The sequence below is a fragment of the Malaclemys terrapin genome, chromosome 7 (genome assembly GCF_027887155.1).
Source record: "Malaclemys terrapin pileata isolate rMalTer1 chromosome 7, rMalTer1.hap1, whole genome shotgun sequence".
Taxonomy (NCBI): domain Eukaryota; kingdom Metazoa; phylum Chordata; order Testudines; family Emydidae; genus Malaclemys; species Malaclemys terrapin.
Genome location: NC_071511.1, coordinates 4,107,257 through 4,129,331, shown reverse-complemented (window position 1 = coordinate 4,129,331; position 22,075 = coordinate 4,107,257). Strand labels below are relative to the sequence as shown.

General features: G+C 44.6%; 1 protein-coding gene across 6 annotated transcripts in view; it reads right to left on the bottom strand.

The window, feature by feature from the left end:
• PTPRG (protein tyrosine phosphatase receptor type G) overlaps positions 1–22,075 on the bottom strand; it is a 605,523-nt gene that overhangs the window by 269,164 nt on the left and 314,284 nt on the right. For all 6 annotated transcript variants that reach the window (XM_054036350.1, XM_054036352.1, XM_054036347.1 and 3 more), the window contains exon 4: positions 15,797–15,945. In XM_054036350.1, the coding sequence (XP_053892325.1) occupies positions 15,797–15,945 (149 nt within the window). The remainder of the gene's footprint in view (positions 1–15,796; positions 15,946–22,075) is intronic.

The window sequence follows — 22,075 nt, the reverse complement described above, 5'->3', positions numbered from 1 at the left end:
CACTGAAGGCCTGAGTATTGGCATTAGTGTTATTTATTTGTATTGTGGGAGCATCGGGAGGCCCCAAATTAAGGATCACAGCCTCTTTGTGCCAGGCCCAGTACATGCATTATTTAAAACTAATTTTACATATGATCTACACCAGTACAAGTGAGAGGATCACCAGGCCCTATGATCTGCACCCACTCCATGTATATCCCCATAGAAGATTGCTTCAACAACAGGGAGGAGGGGGGAAGAAGGGGGGGGAAACTCCCCCATCTCCCAACATGTTTAACATAAGCTGTTGCTAGGTGAAGCAAATTCTGAAGAAGGTATGTCATACCTGCTTTTAGCAACGTGATATACTGATTCTCTCAAGTGCCTGTCATTCTTTATGGCAATCTCCCCACCTGTTTAGAGTCCAGCTCCATTCACAAGAACCATACATATGTCAAATAAATTGAAGGCCCTATTCAAATCACGGTGTCCTCTGCCAGGCCTGATCTCCCGTCCCATCTTTCACAGCATAATCTGCTTAAATTGAACAAAACCTACTAGGGAAGAAGCACTAAATTTTCCACCCTCTAGTGAGCCACCAGGAGGTGACAATGATTATACCTGTCAATCAGTATGTCACAGTAAAGTTCCTGTCCATTGCAAGGAGGGTGGGAATTATTCTTCTAATATATTCAGAGAATAGCCAGCACACATCTTTCCATTCCTTTATCAGGAACTGGTTATTTTGAACAAGATAAATAGGCTTTTGTAAACCAGATCCTCTCCTTTGCTGATGATAGAAGCTGACCCAGTATATTAAATGGAAACCCGTAGATGAACAGATGATACTAGCCTGCTGCATATTTCCTGTGCTTCATAGCAGCACTCAAACAATGGAACTTCCACCACAGTTTAAATTCATTTAAGATATTCACATTTTGGGGCCTCTGATGATCATTTCCAGCTGCAGCATGCATCTAAATCTCTATATCTGTGTACACACACAGCCTATTATCTGAACTATGCAAATACTATTTCTGTGGTGCACATTGGAATTCCATAAATAATTCAGTATGATCAGAGAAGTGATGGGGAAGAGGGAGATCTGTTAAGAGGAAGAAACAGAACTAGGTTCAACCCAGAAACATTTTGGCATTATTAGCTCCCTGGGGGCTTGTCCAGAAACTCAACTTACAAAAACATGTAGAAAAGAGTTGGTGTTCTTAGCTTTTCCATGTCTCTCGCAGTTTGTATAGTTAGAATCTTGAGATCTTTCAGCCATCTCTTCAACACAACTTGATGTCACTGTATAAACCCCTGATTCACATCTTTTCTAGCCTACACATGGCACTGATTTAAATATTTTAAGCACCTCTTTTTACAAATCAAGAAAGCACAGATAAATCTAACCCAGTGAGAGCCCATTGTCAAATTAGAAGATGGATACTTTAAAACAGAGGAAAGGGAGGAAGGACTGATATCTGCATTTCTGCAGGAATTATTTTATTTATACGACATCATAATGAATGTATTATCTCAACACCCAGATTGCTGAGACTCCACACAAGCAAGGAAATAAAGCTAGGAGCAGACCTTAAGTAGCATTTCAAGGATAAGGCATTGACATATTGATTTTCTGACTGCTGTTATCTGATGCCTATCTGTGAGTGTCAGGTTAAGCTCTGTTGATTGCTATAAAGACATGTGAGGTTATTGGTATCTGAACATCATCCTTGCTAATTATGCCTCTTCACCCCCCCCAGCCAAAAAAAAAAATCTACTAGTTTAACTGGTATCTGCTGCAGCCAAATCGTCACACTCACACAATCACCTGACAAACAATCTTTGCAGCACTCATTTTAACTGACCATGCTGAGAAAAATTCCTGGACTAATTGTGCTCATAATGCAACAAGATGTTATGTCAAAGACCCACATTTAGAAATGTTCTTCTCAAGTCCAGGGAAGGTCAAAACTTTTTGATAGAGAACTTCATTTGATAAGAACATTTTTTTAGGAATGAATATTTCTGTAGAAAATTTTCATTTCCTTCCATTTGTTCCAGTTTTTCAAAATCCCCTGAACTGGAACATTTTGAGGTTTTCCTTATATTTTGGGTTTTAAAAATTGATTTTTTTTTTTTTGGCTTTTCACTGAAAAAGAATTAAAAGTTCTGAAAAAAAACAAACCCTAAATATTTTAGTTTCTTTTAATTTTTTCTTGAAACATGCTATTTCCCAAGACCACTCTGAACTGGGAGCATCAGGAAAATGCTGCTTTCGATCTCTTGGGGGGAAAAGGATAACATGAACTGCTCCTGATGTATCACTTGATATTTACAATACAGTACAACCAAGTGAGAAGGGTAGATTTCAAGAGGAAGCAGACACATAATAATGATAATGGCAGCCCAGATTTTCCAGTTCCACTCTAGGCCACATGCATCTTACAGAGCTGTAGTGATCATTTCGAAAATGCATCAAAATAAAATACAGCTAGAATACTGCAAATGGAGCTAGTGTAAAAATATAGAATGAAGGGGTCACATTTCATCATGTGCAACATCTCTGCTAAAGGACAAATGCTCATTTTTTAACTTTTTCCAGTTTAGGGCTTGATTCTGCTTCTATTTAAGTTAGTGCTCAAACCTCCCTGGCTTCAATGGGACAGGTACTGGGACTGCAGACACCCGGTGACTCAGGCTCGCATGGACTAAGGGGCTGCTAAGGATCGTGCAAGGTGGGAGGGTCCCAGAGCTTGAATTGCAACCTGAACCGGAAGAGCTACACCACAATCAAACACCCTGCACCCTGAGCCCTGCAAGCTTGAGCGGGCTGTAGGTGTCACTGCAGTGCAGACATGCCCTGTGTGACTAGGCTGCTGCTGACAAGGGCATGTAATTGTAACCGTTAATAGGAGTTACATATGGTTATTTACAGCAGAGAGATTTAAGGCTTCTGGTTTGGAAACGAGGGCTTTTAATATACAATTTACATTTTTCCTAACTGCTTGGATATGTTAAAACCTCACTGCCCTCTGAAATCACCAGTTCTGCACCGGGTGTAATGACATTTCTTTTTCTTATGGGGTTTTATGGTACCTCTCGGTGTTTGCCAACACAACAGCTATGTCCATCAGGCAGACGCCACTAATTCTTGGGGAAGGCTCTTCCTGCGAGGTGGTATATGAGCTGTTAGTAGGGACTGTCTGGCAGTGGAGGATCTTACATGGGGAGAGATCAGCAGCAGGTGAGGCAAAATTCCCCCTTGAAGCAAGGCCACTAAAGGATAACTAAGCAGAAGAGATGTTTCTAGCTTTCCCCTTCTTTTTGGAGCGTTTCTCTGCCATTTTGAGGCCGGAGGCATTGTGTATGTGTGGGGCTGGGCGGGGAGGATCCAAAACTTCTAAGAAAGCCTTAAAGCCATGAGACGGGCTAAGATGAAAGGAATTGTACGGGTTTTCTTACACTCTAGCTCAGGAAGGAAGCGCTCTGGAGGCTGCATGATGAGATTGCCAGGAAACAGAATGGACTGCAGTTTTCCCAACAATATGAGCCTGCTTAGTTCCCGTGACTGACAATTCTGTCTGCTGAAAATTCCCGTCAATTGGAGAATTAACCCATGAGTCTATTCATCTCAAAGATTTTCTAGGACCCGGAGAACCTATACATTCCAGGATTCATTTTCTTTCCCTTAAAATTAATTTGTCTTTAAAATCTTTCTGCTGAATGTTTTCAGGCAGGATGGCACATAAACCTCTGAACCCGACCAGTCGATTTGTATTTTACCTCTCGCACAAAGTAGAAATTGACAACAGCTTGAATTTCTTTCCAACCATAGTTCAACACATTCAAAAATTGGACCACCTTGAAGGCCAAGGTAAGTACCAAAAGCTGGTGTTCATTTTCCAGCCTGAACTCTTCACATTTCACCATTCATTATCATAAGACAATTCATCTACTTCCAGAAAGTCATCTTGTCTTTTGTTTCTTATAGTTCTTGAAGAGATGACAAACACTATGAGCAAATACTACTTTTGGTGCACAGTACATCCTAATTGTAAGCACTGCCTTGCGTTCATTAACTTTACAAGCTAATAAAAATCTGTTGGATTTAACATTCAAAATGGCATTTTCAGTCCTTCATTTTGCCTACAATTTGTTGAAAACTTCCATCCTCCCATCCCTACAATAACCAGCATCTGAAACGCCTCACTCTGCTGATTCCTTGATAGCGATCATGGAGTCATCTGGATTTTGGACAGGGTCCTCTGCTAACAGCTCTCTCACTGTTCCCAATATCTTTGCAGAGAGCCCACGGGGAACTGTAAAATCAACCAGCCCCAAAACCTTTATGACATCTCAAAATCTCTCTTATCTAACATCATTTCCTCCCAAGGCTCTTTCCACTGGGCAAAGCATCTACTGTTTTAGTCTGAGAGCCCGAGAGCCTGTACTTCTAGTAACCACATCAACATTTTATGGTTGGCGGGATCGGACTCTTGTTGTTTGTCACTATTTGTAAATGAAAACTCATCTCCCTTGCAGATGACTCAGTGCTCTTCAGCGGACTCTGACTTGCTCCAATTTGTTTTTACTTGGGTAGTTTGTCTGTACGTTTTGCTACATTCCAAAGGCCATTCGTTTTTACGAGGATGCCTGTGGCTTCTTCTGATTTGGGAGCATCAGTTCCAGCATTACCAAACCAAGAATGCCAAAAGGGAACTGAGGCTTTTCTTAGCATCACATTTCCCCTCCGTCTCATAAAATCCAAACATGTTCTGGTAAATTTGCCATTGACTCCCAATCCTTTGAAGCCCTAACAGACCCGTTTCTATTGGAAATATTTTTAGTTGAGCCAGTGGCAAGCCCATTAACCTTGCTACACGTTTTGTGTGAGAGGGACATGCCACTGCTTCTTAACACATGTGTGCATCACTGTCTCATTCCTGTCCAGGGTTGTCAGTCTGTCTGTGGTATTTCTAAAGTGCCCTCCCCAGAAGTCTCCAAGTGCCATTACAACTCAGGGGGGAACAGTTCCACAAGTCTGAACTACTTGAAATCCAGGAGTCTCAGACTCCTTTAATGGCATTGAGCAGTGTTGAATATTTAACAAATCCCTAATCTTTTTAACAAATGAACGATAGCTCTTCTATCCAGATGGCCTCGTTGCAATGAGTATCTTATACAAATACAAAAAGTCTGCACCTAGGGCTCTGACCATTTGAACCCATGGTCACACGACCATTGTAAATATGCTCAATACAATATGCACCCTGGAGAGCAGTACATGCCACTGGTTTGTAACTCACTTCTACCGAAACCCCAGGAATGTTCCGACTTCCAGAATTAAAGAAAAGCTCAGGGCAGCTGTATTCAGGTCCATTTCTGACAAAAATCCCCCTGATTTATTTTAAACGGAACGATTTCAAAGTTACCAACTGCCCATTCTGGAATGACCACGTTGCCAATTTAGAATGGGCCGAATACCTTCCACGGAGAGCAAAAAAAAACAACAGAGCTGAGACTTCCTTCTCAAAAAATACTCCTGACTTGCATCTTCTAATGGTCCAGGCAGCAGGTCCCAGGAGTGGGCAGTGCTCTCTGAACTGCATTTCGAGCAAAGGGATACTTGAGCCCAGCTGAGATCCAGCCTCACATTGCTGAGTCCTGTGGTTTAACAGCCGCTATATATGGTAGCAACAGAACAACCCACTCGCAGCAGCCAGTCACCCCACAGAAGAAGGAGGCCGGTGTAACACAGAATAGTCCTGCCGCAAGGCAGTTGGACTCCTTAAATCTTCTACCAAGCATATCAAAGACAACATGTCCCTTATCACTATGTGTTTGGAAAGTGAAGTCAGTAGGAAAGGCCTCCCCATTATTATCAAACACTTACATTTTCCAAGTGCTGCCAAGATGAACCGTGGTTGACGCTGAAGTTATGGACTTGGAGAAATCTCTCTCCCTTACTAGTTTCAGAGTAACAACCGTGTTAGTCTGTATCCGCAAAAAGAAGAACAGGAGTACTTGTGGCACCTTAGAGACTAACACATTTATTAGAGCATAAGCTTTCGTGGACTACAGCCCACTTCTTCGGATGCATATAGAATGGAACATATAATGAGGAGATATATATACACACATACAGAGAGCATAAACAGCCCTTACTAAGGGCTTTTCAGACAGTCTCACATGACCTTCTCATAAACAAACTAGGGAAATACAACCTAGATGGAGCTACTATAAGGTGGGTGCATAACTGGTTGGAAAACTGTTCCCAGGGAGTAGTTATCAGTGGTTCACAGTCAAGCTGGAAGGGAATATCAAGTGGGGTCCCGCAGCGATTGGTCCTGGGTCCAGTTCTGTTCAATATCTTCATCAATGATTTAGATAATGGCATAGAAGGTACACTTATAAGGTTTGTGGACGATACCAAGCTGGGAGGGGTTGTAAGTGCTTTGGAGGATAGGATTAAAATTCAAACTGATCTGGACAAACTGGAGAAATGGTCTGAAGTAAATAGGATGAAATTCAATAAAGACACTTAGGAAGGAACAATCAATTGCACACATACAAAATGGGAAATGACTGCCTAGGAAGGAGTACTGCAGAAAGGGATGTGGGGGTCATAGTGGATCACAAGTTAAAGATGAGTCAACAGTGTAATACTGTTGCAAAAAAAAGTGATCATCATCCTGGGATGTATTAGCAGGAGTGTTGTAAGCAAGACATGAGAAGTAATTCTTCCGCTCTACTCCACGCAGATTAGGCCTCAACTGGAGTATTGTGTCCAGTTCTGGGTGCCACATTTCAGGAAAAAAGTGGACAAATTGCAGAAAGTCCAGAGAAGGGCAACAAAAATGATGAAAGGTCTAGAAAACATGACCTGTGAGGAAAGAATGAAAAAACTGGGTTTGTTTAGTCTGGACAAGAAAAGACTGAGAGGGGATAAAGATAAAGATTGTTACAAGGAGGAGGGAGAAAAATTGTTCTCGTTAACCTCTGAGCATAGGACAAGAAGCAATGGGGTTAAATTGCAGCAAGGGACGTTTAGGTTGGACATTAGGAAAAACTTCCTAACTGTCAGAGTTGTTAAATTGCTTAGGGAGGTTTTGGAATCTCTGTCATTGGAAGTTTTTAAGAACAGGTTAGACAAACACCTGTCAGGAATGCTCTAGTAGTTATTACCAGGAGTGCAAGGGACTGGACTAGATGACCTCTTGGGGTCCCGTCCAGTCCTACACTTCTATGATCCCCTCTCCTTGCTGGCCCCCCATGTCTTCTATTATCAGCTATTCAGAAAATCAAGACAGAAAAAAGCTTGAGAGAGTCTGTGCCGTCAATAAATCTTTGTGGGTTTTCTTTACATCCAGGGGTCCAATATCCACTGTGAACTGCTGCAAACTGGCCATGGGTTTGGCCACCAAAACATCACAACAGAGATCCCGGTGTCCTTTGCAAATAAGGAAACTAGCCAACACACTGTAAGAGTGAGATTATCCCATTCCATTTTTCTGGCTCCTGACAATCCAGCATTTCAAGTAGCAGTCCCATTGAATCTGCTAGCTTCTATTTAAATAGTTCTTATAACGCTGTCAAATTCTCCAACCTTTGTACTGATTTTTCTCCTATTCAAAATAACTTCCCTTTACAACAGGAGCAGGCTGTCAGCCTCTTATCTCTTATGTTCCCCTCCACCCGATCCTCCTTCTCCTTGTCACTCTTTCCACACTCCTATTAAACATGTAGAAAATTAGGGATTTATGTTGAGGGAATGTATAACTCTTAGCCCATCATTAACATATTGCAATTGCAGTGCAGTGCTACTGATTCACAACAAGCCACAGAAAATCCTTAGGGGAAAGCAGGATATTCCCATCAAACACTGAGGGAACTGTATCTGTCTCTAGCCACTAAGTGGCTCCTTTGAAACAAAACTCTGCAGGTGCCCTGTCATCTGTGAGCTACTGTAAGTTACTTGGGTCCAGCAGACAGCAAGACATCATAAAAACAGACTGCTTTTCCTTCCTTAAATTTTGTGTTGGTCTCTGCATGAACAGTCCCACGATACATTAACACCTCCACCAACCACATTTTAATTTCAGACCATCCTCTCATGTTTCCTCTTAATTATCACAGGGCATTCACAGAAAAGATCAGCCAGATGGAGATTAAATATTTCACTACGAGAAGATGAAGCATTCCGCACTAAAATGGAACCTTTATTGCAATAAAGTCATTAATTAAAGACTCAACCAATTCCCCTGTCACTATACGGGAAGCACTAAAGGCAATCACAAGGGGAAAGTGCACCAGCGATGCCATGGAAAAGAAAAAACAAAGTAGACGGTTACACGAGGCTTTGCTTCAGTTGAACATGGACGTGGCAGCTTAACACAGGGTAAACCGAGGCAATCATGTACTCAATACATATATCAATATTAATCCTTAAAATTAGACTGAGCAGAACTCCTGCTGATGACAAACCCAAAATATCATTTCAAGTGGAGGAGGGGGAAGAGATGCAAAGTCTGGAGGGAAATGGAGGAGCGAGGGTAGCTTCTGGCTTTCCTCCTTCTTTTTGATGACCTCTGTCATCTAAGGTGTCAGGGCATTGTGGGAAAAGCAGTAGCTGAGGCTTGCAACAAAATTGCCTGCAAAATGGGAGTTTGCTAAAAAGAATAATTAGTCTAAAATATACTTGAGCCATCCCTTCCTTGCCTGACCGAGTAGGTCATGGACACAAGAACAGATGGAATTCACACCGACAAAATTCCCTCCGACATACAAAAGACCACTAGACAACATTGGACTTAGGGTTGGGTTGCCAATTTTAGTTGTAGGTATTCCTGGAGGTTTCATCCCAGGACATAATCTCTAATTAAAGATTAATCTGTGATTCCTGGAGACTCCAGGGCAATCCTGGATGGTTGGCAACCCTAATTTAGGGCCAGATCCTCACTCCCAAAGTGGACTTTGTAGCTCTCCCTCTGGAGTCAATGGGAGCTCTAAGTACCTCCATATGACTACAAGATTGGACCTTCAAAGAGAATGCTAAGCAAAAATTCTTCATCTGCTCAAAGCCTTCTGCTATGAGCTATTCCCAATGGTCTCTTTAAATTCCCTCCATCACTTACTGATTTGTACATTTCTACATTCTGCCAGATGGAGGCAAGGAAATTTCAAGAGCAACCACCAAAAGAAATATAATGAAAACAGAACCACTCCTGTCCACCTATCTCACTAGAAAACTTTACGGCTGCTTAAAGCCAACCGCAGAACCTTCGCAACGACATTATTCTCGCAGGTGCAGCATGCCAGTAACAAACCCAACTATTGTATGGTAAAGCAGCATGGGCGTTCTAACAGTGGACTTCAAGAAATCATTTAGCAATCTGCTCTTCTTTGCCTAAACCCCCAAAGTACACAAATGTTAAAAGGCTTGCCCAAAACACTAGTGAAAAACAATCTCTATTATATGGCCCTAGGGGTGGCAAAAGGTATTAATTCTGAGGGTAAAGGCAGACAAAGAGACTAGATCTCAATTTATTTCCTCTAGAAAGAGCTTCATTGTATTGAATCACACATATTTCTTCTACATCAGGGACACACAAGTAGCAATATGAAACAATAGGGTCACATGATGCTAATGGGTCTGTAACGGGGTGCACTCATCTCTCGTGAACGCCCCCTTGGCTGAGTGCACGCACCTGTACACACTCTCTCTCAGTCTGTCCCTGCTCTGGGATAAAGCAGTGTCCCAGGGCTCTCTCCCTGGAGACAATGTCTTTTCCCTCTTGGTGCTTCCTGGCTACAGTTCTCCAGCTGGGCCACCATAGTTCAGTTCCCTCTCCGGGGTGCCTCAGTGTCCAGGCCACTTCCCCCCAGTGGCTAACTGGAGGTGGGGGGACCCGGGCCCACCCACTAGTCCAGGTCCCAGCCTAGGGACCCTGTAGATAGCAGCCATCCGCCATGTCCCTTTAATTATGTCGCATGACTTCTCTAATTCTTTGGGCCACTTCCCCGCAGCCCCACGCTGTCTTCACCCTTACCTCAGGGCCTTGTCCTGATGAAGTCCCAGCAAACAGCTCTCCCTGAATTCTGGCAGTGCTGCCTGTCCGGGTTTCTGTAGCTCTGTGAGCCAGCCAAACGCCATCCACACTCCTACAGCTCCAGCAAGGAACAGAATTCCCTCTGGCTGGCCCTGCAGCTCTTCTTATACTAGGCTGCTGGGCCCTGATTGGCTGTGCCCCACACAGCCATTCTAAGCAGCTTGGAGGGCCCTCTCCACTGCCCTTTTTTGTGGCAGGGCTATGAGTGGGGCATTCATATTTGAGCAACCATCTCCAGATTTGAGCAACAATGGAGTTAGTCTTACTAGTATAATCTTGGGCAAAGGGAACTACCCCAAAGGGAGTAGGAAGCAGGTTTCAAACAAACAAAAGGAAGGGTATCAGAGGGGTAGCCGTGTTAGTCTGGATCTGTAAAAAGCAACAGAGGGTCCTGTGGCACCTTTACGACTAACAGATGTATTGGAGCATAAGCTTTCATCTGACGAAGTGGGTATTCACCCACAAAAGCTTATGCTCCAATACATCTGTTAAACAAAAGGAAGTATTTCTTCACCCAACGCACAGTCAGCCTGTGGAACTCCTTGCCAGAGGATGTTGTGAAGGCCAAGACTATAACACTGTTCAAAAAAGAACTAGATAAATTCATGGAGGATAGGTCCATCAATGGCTATTAGCCAGGATGGGGAGGGATGGTGTCCCTAGCCTCCGTTTGCCAGAAGCTGGGAATGGGCGACAGGGGATGGATCACTTGATGATTACCTGTTCTGTTCAGTCCCTCTGAGGCACCGGGTGTTGGTCACTGTCGGAAGACAGCATACTGGGCTAGATGGACCTTTGGTCTGACCCAGTATGGCCGTTCTTACGAGAGGACAAACAGGGAGTTAGAGGAACAACACAAAGGCTAATAGTCAACCCTGGAAAATGTTCCCAGAAGTGTATTTAAGGAAGAATAAGAACTGCTCATCAAATGATTGTTTATGATGATAATTTAGAGAAATGGGTCAATCACCATAATGCAGAAGCCTTCCATGAGAATCTGGCTAACCAATGGGAAAGGGAACAACTTTTTTAAACCCCTCTCTTCAGCTTTGTTCAATTCAAAGAAACAGAGAGATCTCCAAAAACGCACATGCAGAAACCTCCATGTGCCAAATACCTTTAGAAGACAGCTTGGGGTGCCAGACAGTACAAATTTGCTCATGTAAGATTAACGGGATTAGGTCTCTATGGCATACTGCAGTATGGTCCTTGGAATAAGAGTCCCATTTACTAAATAAATTACTGTATATTACTGTATAATGGCATTCACATTATAACTGACAATTAGAGCCATTAAAAAGAAAGCTCATAAACAGCCGAAGCTCATATCAAATTAACACAGTCATGATTAAAATCACTCTTCTGATTTCTGCTCTTCACAGAAATAATCAGCATTTTGCATAAAAATGAATAGGAAGCAACTGAAAAAGTCCCAGTCGTGCTCAGACAGAGGTGCTGAATGCTGCCAGCACAGCTCTCCCAGGTCTATTGTTAGCCTGCCTGAGATGCTATACACCTGTGCTTCCACCATATTAGCGGGTACGAAAGACAGTCTGACCTCCGTGTCAGAACCTCTGCAGAGGCCGGGCTATTCCGGAGCGCAGGAGGATTGAAGTTCTGCTGTTGTCACTAGTGGCGCTAATGGGGAAGACCTGCATTCTACGCTGGCCTGAGGGAGGCTTCTATTTTATTTTCTATTTTTCTATTTGAATGCTGTCACTTCACAGTTTAATGGCTTCTGGCGTTTGTACACAGATCGACTCAGCTTTGGCTCTCGGGAAAAAATGAAATAATTAGACTAGAACAGGCACGCACACAAACACGTCAGCAGCTCATTAAGATGAGGAGAACACATTAAAAACTTTCAAGGAAACAAAGAGATTTTTCTCCCAGCAGGTCTAGAGCCCACATCCTCCTCTGTAGGATTATTGACACCACGAAGAGCACTGCTTTAATCATCAGCATCACAGCACTGGTTAGTGACCCTGCTCAGACACAGGGTCTAACATGGAGTGTCAGAGAAGCGATCACCACAATACACAGTGCCAACTAGCATTGGTACTGTGGTCTTAGCATGTGGCCAAAATCAGAGGTTTGGGGTCCACTGAACAGTCACCATAATACTAGCATTTACCCATGGGTGGTGGGTGAACACGCCATTGAGGGAAGCTAGCCCTCAGCCCCTCCCGCTCTGCCCGAGGCCCCACTCCTCTCCTCCCGCTGGGTAGGTAAGGAATGCTATAATGTCTGCAAAGAAAATCGAAGAACTAGATAGGTAGTCAAGACCACATCATGAAACCAACCATTTAAAATGTTTTTATATATGTTATGTATTGAAAAGAGATAACAATTACGCTCTGTATAAATAAAAGTACTGAAAGATAAGATGCCTTTGATTCGATTTGCCTATGAAATAAAAGGACACTCTCATATATCCTACCAACTAATATAACATATAAATCACAAAAAATGTGATCCAGATGGGCTTCAATGAAGGAAACCAATTAACATAGACAGCCTCACCATCTGACACATTAGTTGTAATAATAAAAAACAAACAACATGGTCAAACAATAAGGCTTCGCATTATATCTGACATTTCTAATTAGTTTCTGCAATCAGTGCATCCTCCTCAACAAAAAGACTAACAGCAAGTATTTTATTTTCTAGAGGAATGTGCACCTGAACTTCATGTTTACAGAGCCAAGTCTATGGCTGAAGCAGATTCATCTGCATCCCATGGGATGTGCTCTGGAACTAATGGACTTCGTACAGTCCACATCTGGTTTTCCAATTAGGTTCAGAGATAACTTGCTTTCAACTACTTTGACATTAGAACTGTGCCAGACTTGGGGTACATCTACACTACCTGCCGGATCGGCGGGTAGTGATCGATCTATTGGGGATCGATTTATCGCATCTAGCGTAGACGTGGATAAATCAATCCCCAATCGCTCTGCCGTCGACTCCGGAACTCCACCGCGGCAAGAGGTGGAAACGGAGTCGACGAGGGAGCGGCGGCCGTCGATCCCACACCGCGAGGACACGAAGTAAGTGATTCTAAGTCGATCTAAGATACGTCGACTTCAGCTACGCTATTCTCGTAGCTGAAGTTGTGTATCTTAGATCGATTCCCCCCCACACACCCAGTGTAGACCAGGCCTTGGAATACAAAGTGCCCCTGAGTATTCCACAGATAACTGGCCTGTGTCTAGGGGCTAAGATCAGTGGGGCCATCATTGTATGATTTTTCCCCGCTTTTTCACAACTCTCCTAGGAATACTACCTCTAGAGCACAGCACAGTATAAGAAACTCCAAGCATAAGGCAGTTGGAGTTGCAGTAAGAACAGGAGTACTTGTGGCACCTTAGAGACTAACAAATTTATTAGAACATAAGCTTTCGTGGACTACAGCCCACTTCTTCGGATGCATATAGAGTGGAACATATATTGAGGAGATATATATACACACATACAGAGAGCATAAACAGGTGGGAGTTGTCTTATCAACTCTGAGAGGCCAATTAATTAAGAGAAAAAAACTTTTGAAGTGATAATCAAGCTAGCCCAGTACAGACACTGCAGTAGGCACTTGCAGGCTGAACTGCAATTAGCATTACACAAAAACAGTTCCATCCCATAAAATCGTACCTAGGTCCTTTTTCAAAGTGCCTGTGCACGCATTCGGAATACTCGCGTTGGAACGGACATGCAGGATTGAGCCCTCAGAGCCAAACCTGAACACTCCTGAGCACTTGAAGCTCCCATTAAAATCAATGGGGCCTCTTTGGCGGATGTTAGAACGTGTGCAGAGAGCATTTGCAAAAGGGGCTCAAGCACAATCCCAACGGATCAGGCCCCAACTTTTTAAATTTGTTTCCTTTCAAGAGATCCTAAAGGCAGACGTGTGGGTTCTGTGCTTGTACAGTGCAGTCTAGAAAGAGCAGGAGTTCGGAAGTCCATGTTGTAACACTGAATCAAGTCTGGTTTTTAAATCAGATTTTGATTGCAATAAACCACCTGCCGTAAAATTAAACCATTTTGAAAAAAGCAGACTGCTTTTGGGCAAACATCCAGAAATAAGCACAACCTAAATGCAGAAGCTCTCAGGTTTGGGCCATGAGGGCTCATTGCTGCATACAGATTCTCACTCAAGTACTCCTGATGTGTGAACAGACACCTTAAAGACGTAAGTAGGGTTTTTTTTTTAAAAGCAGAATAAATGAGTATTCTAACCAACGCAAAAAGAAACCAGGAATATACTTTTCTATTTAAAAGAAAAGGAAATTATTTTCTATATATTGCTTCTTTCAAAACAAAATAACGTTTCATTCTTCAAATGAGTGTGGAATAACGTTGCTGGCACGGGGAAAGGAATTACAACACCTGACACAAAGGAAGGGTTGCACAGTGTCCTACCACAACTTCAGAAGGCGAGTAGCTTGGCACCAGAGCTTTACATGTGTCCTTTATTCCCCAATAAAAACCACTCTCCTCTTTGCGCATACCAGCATTGCCAAATGAGAGAGAGAGATGGCAACATGTGTTGAAACATGTGTGTTGTTAGTTCACTATCCTCATTGCATGAGCGCCTAGAGGCGGCAACAGAGATTGAGTCCCTATCATGCTAGATGCTGTCCAAACACATAGTAAAAGACAATCCCTTTCTCAAAGAGCTTACAGCCTCCATAGGCAAGACAGACAAAAGGTGGGAGAAAAGAAGGACTTCTATCCATATTCTCCAGATGGGGAACTGAGGTAGAAAGATTCAAGAGAAGACTGTCGGAGGTACAAACGTTTGCGTTTCCAAAACTCTCCCCCAAATCACACAGGAGGAGCCTGGGAATGGCGCCAAGGTCTCCTAAAATTTCAGCCCAATGCCTCATGCGCAAGGCCTTTCCTGTCTACACACAAGCCTTCAGCATGAGTACATTGTTCACAGACAAGATTCACAGCCACGTTACACGTCTATAACGAATACTGCAACAAAGAGTTTATCCAATACAATGGCTTCTATGTAGTGCCTTCCATCAGAGATCATTCGTTATATGTCGCGGTAGAAAACCTTCAGTCCATACTGCACACTATCAGCAAAGTTGAGTGACAAGGCAAATAAATGACATGTATTATTCATTGTGTGTCTTACCATAGTGTGTATGATCCCCAGCCATAGACCAGAGCTCCATGGCAGTACAAACACGAAACCAAAAGACAGTGCCTGCCCTGAAGAGCTCACAGTGTAAGTATGAGACAGGACATAAGTGGCTACAGAGAGATGGGAACACAGGGAAACAAAAAAAATATTGATGACGGGAAGCAGTCCCAGCATGCCAACTGCATAACCATTGTCTTTTGTAGGCATCATGGCAGAGGAGAGTTGTAAGGAGGATTTGAAGGAGTACAATGGGGGGCTTTGCAGATGTTTACCAAGGAGCTCCTCTCATGCGTAAAAAATGGCCTGGGAGAAAGCACAAAGGTGCTTGTTTGAAAATGTAACAAGTGGGTGATGAGGGCTGGCACCATTAGCAGAGCCCCGTGGGGGGAGCTGACACCTCAGCAGCACATGCGAGATGATAGGCAATCAGCCATGAAAGACCTGAAAACTGATATGTCAGCGGATGGAACATTGCAGTGCTCCTGATGCATCTCACACGACTGCAATCCATTTTTCTGCAAGGACATAAACATGTTCTCTTTCCACTCACCTCAACAGGGAATCTCTTGCCGTTGATGCTGTGCTCAGAGCCAGCGGATCCATTGCTCTGACCCCAATGAAATTCCACTTTTTCGGCTTTGAATCTACCCGGCAGCCCAGCACCGCTGATGAAATAATCGTCCTTCAGAAGGATAGCGACTGCACACACAAGACAAAGAGAGGGACAAAGATTTTGAGTGTATTTTTGCTATAGTGTTTATGATGATTGATGCACAGTTGCTGGTTACAACGGCTTTCTTTTTCTAACCATATGCAAGTCCAGGAGGATAGGAAAAGCACTAATACGAACAATACAAGTGAATTAGGGAGAGCTCGATCCCATGGAAACAATGGGAGATTACCAAAGTTTCTCCATAATCTCAGGGAAAACTTCCTAACTGTAAGAACAGTAGGACTATGGCAGTTTTCAAAAGGAGGCTGGATAGCCATCTGTGTTGGATGGCATCTTGGCAGGGGGTTAGACTAGATGACGCTTGCGGTCCCTTCTAGCCCTATGGTTCTATGATGCCATCAAAAACATGAGCCAAAGAGGAACCTTCTTGTCTCTGCTGGCGAAACAATTACTACAGTACGCTTCACACAGCGGCCAGACTCCCCACGCCTCAGTCAGCTCCATGTAAGGCAGCTCTGCTCCACCAGACCATTCCTGATGAGCGAGGAAGGGCTCCGTTCCCACTCAGTGGGACAAAGCTGTCATGTGAACAAGGATCTTCCTCCCTTGCCATCCATAAGTAATCCAACCCCCTCTTTCCCCACACTGGGCCCAGGGGTAAATGCAGCGGTGGAACAACAGAAATCCTGCAGAGCTTCCAGAGGGGGAGAAATGGGACCCATGGAAGGAGGAGGACCCACGGATGGAGGAAAAAGATTTTCTAGGTGGGGCATAATTGCAGCTGGCATCTTCCTCCAATCTGCCCTGGGAGGAGGTATCTTCACCCCAATAGAACCGTCTCATCCCTGCCAATCATGTGATTGTGCCCTAGGGCATCCAGAAGAGATTAGCACTATACTGCCAGTCTGAAGGATATTCCCCACTGCAGTATGGCCTTCGTCACACAGAGGCACCAGGGACAGGATTCGCTCCTATATTTTCCATCTAGGGGCTTTATACAAGCAAACAACTTAACCACGTGTATAACTTTAAGCACGAGTAATCTCACAGCAGACAATAGGCGTATTTACTAACAAACTTATGCTAGGGCTACCATATGTCCAGCCTTTCCCGAACATGTCCGGCTTTTCAATCTATAAATAGTCATCGGGGGGGGGGAGGGGATTTCTAAAAATCTAAAAATGTCCGGGATTTCCCCCCGGTTGGCTATTTATAGATCGAAAAGCGGCGCCGCTCGGCAGCCAAAGCCCCTTCTCGGCTCCCCCCATCCCCTGCAGCCTTAGCACGCCCCCGGCCCCGCAGCTGTCTTCCCCCTCCTCCCCTTCCCTGAACGCTCTGCCCCCCCATTCCTCCCCCTCCCCTGCTTCCCGCCAATCAGATCTTCACGGGAAGTCTGAAAAGAAGCAGGGGCAGGCGGGCAGCAGCAGGTAAGCTGGGGCGGGGGGGATGCGAGGAGGAGGACTCCGGGGAGGCGCGGCGCGGCCCAGTCCGGCCCCGGCCAGCCCCAGCAGCTCCGGCCCAGCCCGGCTCGGGCCCCGGCCCCAGTTCCGGCCAAGCGCATCAGCCCCAACCCCAGCGGCTCCAGCCTGGCTCGGGCCCCAGGCCGCGGCCCCGGTTCCGGACGAGCGTGCCAGCCCCAGTGGCTCTGGCCCGGCTTGGGCCCCAGGGCGGCCGGCCCGGCCCCGGCCGAGCACCTGCAGCCCGGCCCCAAGCCCCGCGACTCCGGCCGGAGCGCAGCCTGATTCCTGGGCTCTTGTTAAAGCCGGCCCTGGTCAGGGGATGGGAGGGGGTTGGATGGGTCAGGAGTTCGGGGTATGGAGAGGGGTCGAGGCAGGCAGGGAGCAGAGGGGGTTGGATGGGTCGGGAGTTCTGGGGGTCCTGTCAGTGGGCAGGGAGCAGTTGGATAGGGCATGAGAGTCCCGGGGGGTCTGTCTGGGGGCGGGGCTGTGAATATGGGGTGGGGATGTGGATAAGGGTCGGGGCAGTCAGGGGACAGGTAGGGTCCATGAAGGGCAGTTAGGGTGGGGGGTTCTCAGGAGGGGGCGGTCAGGGGACAAGAAGCAGGGAGGCTTAGATAGGGGGTGAGGCCCTAGGGGGCAGTTAGTGGCAGGGGTCCCAGGAGGGGGCAGTCAGGGAACAAGGAGTGGGGGGGGGTTGGAGGTTCTGAGGGGGGCAGTCAGGGGGTGGGAAGTAGGATGGGGCGGGGCTAGAGCGGGGCTCCTCCCCCCCATGTCCTCTTTTTGGATTGTGCAAATATGGTAACTCTAGTTATGCACATGCTTAAGGGCTTTGCCGGGTCTGGACCATGGTGCAGGAGGACTCTATTTAAAACTTGTTTTCTGAGACACAGAGTTAAGAGTTTATTTCTCTAGCCAGGGAGTCTGCTTTCATTAGAAAGCAATTAGCTGCATTAAGGCGCAGAGATAAAATGCTGGTGTCTGCCTGGCACTATCAAAGGGCGCTTTGCATGAAATGCCATTCTTTAGAATTCAAAGACAGGGTCGTCAGAACTTTCCACTTTCCAAGTATGCAATCAACACAACCGTGGAGCTGAGTGGATCTGCTGGAGGATTGTGCTTGAGACACAACATAACCTTGCATGGCAGACAGATACAACCTTAGCAAGCCTCCCCCCAAACTCCGCTCCCCTATCTCAGCATCTGTCCACACAACAAAAGCTCTGCACGAGCAGTAGCCTACTCGAGCTCCTTGAGGGTAACAGCAGCAGTGAAGACAGCGCAACAGAACCTGGGTACGTACTCAGCTTGTTAGCCTGCTCTAACGCCCCTGCAGTGCTGACTTCACTGCCAGTGTTACAGCTCGAGTAGGCTACACTGTGCACAGCTTTTGCTGTGTAGACAGACCCTCAGATGAATTAAATTTGGCCCCTCCACACTTCCATCTCCCCCCTTTATATTTACTTTCCTTATCGCCTCTCCTATTTAATTCTTTATTGGTTCTTACACTGTGCTCCTCTCTGTAGTATCTGGTTTCAGAGTAACAGCCGTGTTAGTCTGTATCCGCAAAAAGAAGAACAGGAGTACTTGTGGCACCTTAGAGACTAACAAATTTATTAGAGCATAAGCTTTCGTGGACTACAGCCCACTTCTTCGGATGCATATAGAATGGAACATATATTGAGGAGATATATATACACACATACAGAGAGCATAAACAGGTGGGAGTTGTCTTACCAACTCTGAGAGGCCAATTAATTAAGAGAAAAAAAAAACTTTTGAAGTGATAATCAAGCTAGCCCAGTACAGACAGTTTGATAATAAGTGTGAGAGTACTTACAAGGGGAGATAGAGTCAATGTTTGTAATGGCTCAGCCATTCCCAGTCCTTATTCAAACCGGAGTTGATTGTGTCTAGTTTGCATATCAATTCTAGCTCAGGAGTCTCTCTTTGGAGTCTGTTTTTGAAGTTTTTCTGTTGTAATATAGCCACCCGCAGGTCTGTCACTGAATGACCAGACAGGTTAAAGTGTTCTCCCACTGGTTTTTGAGTATTTTGATTCCTGATGTCAGACTGAATAAGGACTGGGAATGGCTGAGCCATTACAAACATTGACTCTATCTCCCCTTGTAAGTACTCTCACACTTATTATCAAACTGTCTATACTGGGCTAGCTTGATTATCACTTCAAAAGTTTTTTTTTTCTCTTAATTAATTGGCCTCTCAGAGTTGGTAAGACAACTCCCACCTGTTTATGCTCTCTGTATGTGTGTATATATATCTCCTCAATATATGTTCCATTCTATATGCATCCGAAGAAGTGGGCTGTAGTCCACGAAAGCTTATGCTCTAATAAATTTGTTAGTCTCTAAGGTGCCACAAGTACTCCTGTTCTTCTTTCTGTAGTATCTGTGCATCTCCCAGTAGTGCCTCAGGCAATGCAATTCATGTCTGTTACATGTGTCCTCACCATTAATGTACCGTTTAAAGTAAGGGCTAAATACTTAATTTCCAAATTCATTTGTCTTTGACGTAGCAGTAGCAGTCAGAGGCTCTAACAGAGAGCAGGGTCCCATTGTGCTAGGCACTGCATGTATACTTAGTCCCTACCCTGACGAACTTATAATGAAAGCAGACAAGAGGTCGGAGATAGGAAGCATTATTATGTCCATTTTACAGTTGGGGAACTGACACCGAGAAAGATTAAGTGACTGGCCCAAGTTCCCAGAAGAAGTCTGGAGAACTGAGAATTAACCCCAGTCTATTGTTTTAACTACAAGATCGTCTTTCATTTCTACTCCTCCCCCTTTTAGGAGACGGGAGACTAAATGAAGGCTTCTTACAAAAATCCCCCGTACAAAACCCCTGCTTAACAATAAAAGGGATTTTTTTTTATTTATCTATTTATTTAATAGTTTTTATCCCAAAGTAGTTCTCCTAAAAGTAGCTAGGGAGCACCACCGACTGTGTTCAGAACCTCAGGATGAAAGGTCATATAATCATATAAATCCACATTTATTATGTACCAATGGAAAAGTTTTACTCAGTGCTGAAAAACAAACAGGATAGTTGTGAAATAACATGAAATGAAAATCATACAGGCGAGAATCTCTCCTGTCCTGAAGCTCTGTTCAGCAGAGGAGCAGGCGCAGGCATGCGAGGGAGCTAATACCACTTCCCTGATTTCCAGTGTCAGATCTAGCTCTGATGCAATTACAGCAGCCCAGCAGCAGCTCTAAAGTTGCACCCTTGATATAGTGGAGCTCCGTTCCTTATTGTCCTGACACACCCCTCTCAATTTGTCCAGGTGGCTGGGAGAACTATAGGGGGCAGGCCCTAGTTTGCAGCCTCTATTGGAACAAGCAGGGAGTTCACCTGCAACGGGGGAATTCGCTGCTCGCCGCCTACAGCCTATTTGCACCAAATCTGGCCCTCCATCTTTATTCTAAATTATGCCCATTAAATCAAAGAAGTGACTGAAAGCAACACGCCTTTCTTCCTCCCTTAAACATCTCCGTTGCTTTTTAAAATACTGCAGATTGCATTCAATCGGTTATAAATCCCATACATAAAATTGCACATGATGAGGAATCCGAGAAAGGAGATTCATGTGCATCTGTTACAATGCACAGTGGGGATTTCAGTTGCATCTTATAAATATTTGATAGTATCTAAATCATTTATGGCTCTGTCAGGGGTCATTTTACTTGTTTTAGATGAATAATTAAAAGGATAATTAGGAGGACGTACAATCTGAAATGTTCATCTAATTGTTCATTTTACAGTGTTTCTTACTACCCTGTGTCATATGACATGTGCGCCCCACCATCTCTCTGCCTCAGCATCACTCTGTTATGGCCAACAGATTTTTCTTTATGTAAACTATTTCTAGCATTACCCAGAACTGCAATATTCAAGTACCGCAGTATAAGACTTCTTGACATTTTGTCTTTACACAATGATTTAGTCAGGGAACACAGTAGAAAAATCAGCCCATTGAAAGTCATTTCAAAGTAGGCAGGCCATTCGTCCGGCTTTAAGCCAAACGGTCCTGTTTTTCAAGGTTTGTCCCCTGCCCCACACTGAGACAAAACCAGACATGGTTTTGTCCAGTATCACAGAAGGGGATGCCATTTTGAAGAGTGTGCTGCCCCACTCCCGCCAGCGTGACTTCACACATTCATGTATTTGAGGTCATGTGGGGGAAGGTGTGTGCGTGGGAGGAAATCACACAGATGGGGGTGGGTGGGCCCACACTGTTCCTGGAAGTACCGGAATGTCCAGTATTCTGGGGATGAGTGACCACCCTATTTCAAAGTACAGTATTGCTAATATCCGCACTTAGATTTAAAAATACTAGGGAATGCAGAGCTAAGGCTGCAGACATCTGGACTGACAACTGTATGTCACATACCCTTTCTTACAAAGATTTCAGGGATCTCAGAACACTGTATACAATTCCATCAAAATGGCAACATTAAGAGAATGTTAAGGTTGCATGTTTAAAGGAGACAAAAGTTAGGAAATGCTAACATTGAAATGGAATTCCCTAGGGTTTTTTGGTTTTCAAAGAAGATAATAGAAAAACCAGAATTCCCCAATGTGGAGTTACTGGACTTACACATCACCAAAATGCCCTTCTCAATAGTTCACAGGCTGGCTCCCTCGACCTGCAAGCCTTAGGAGATGTGTGGCTTTT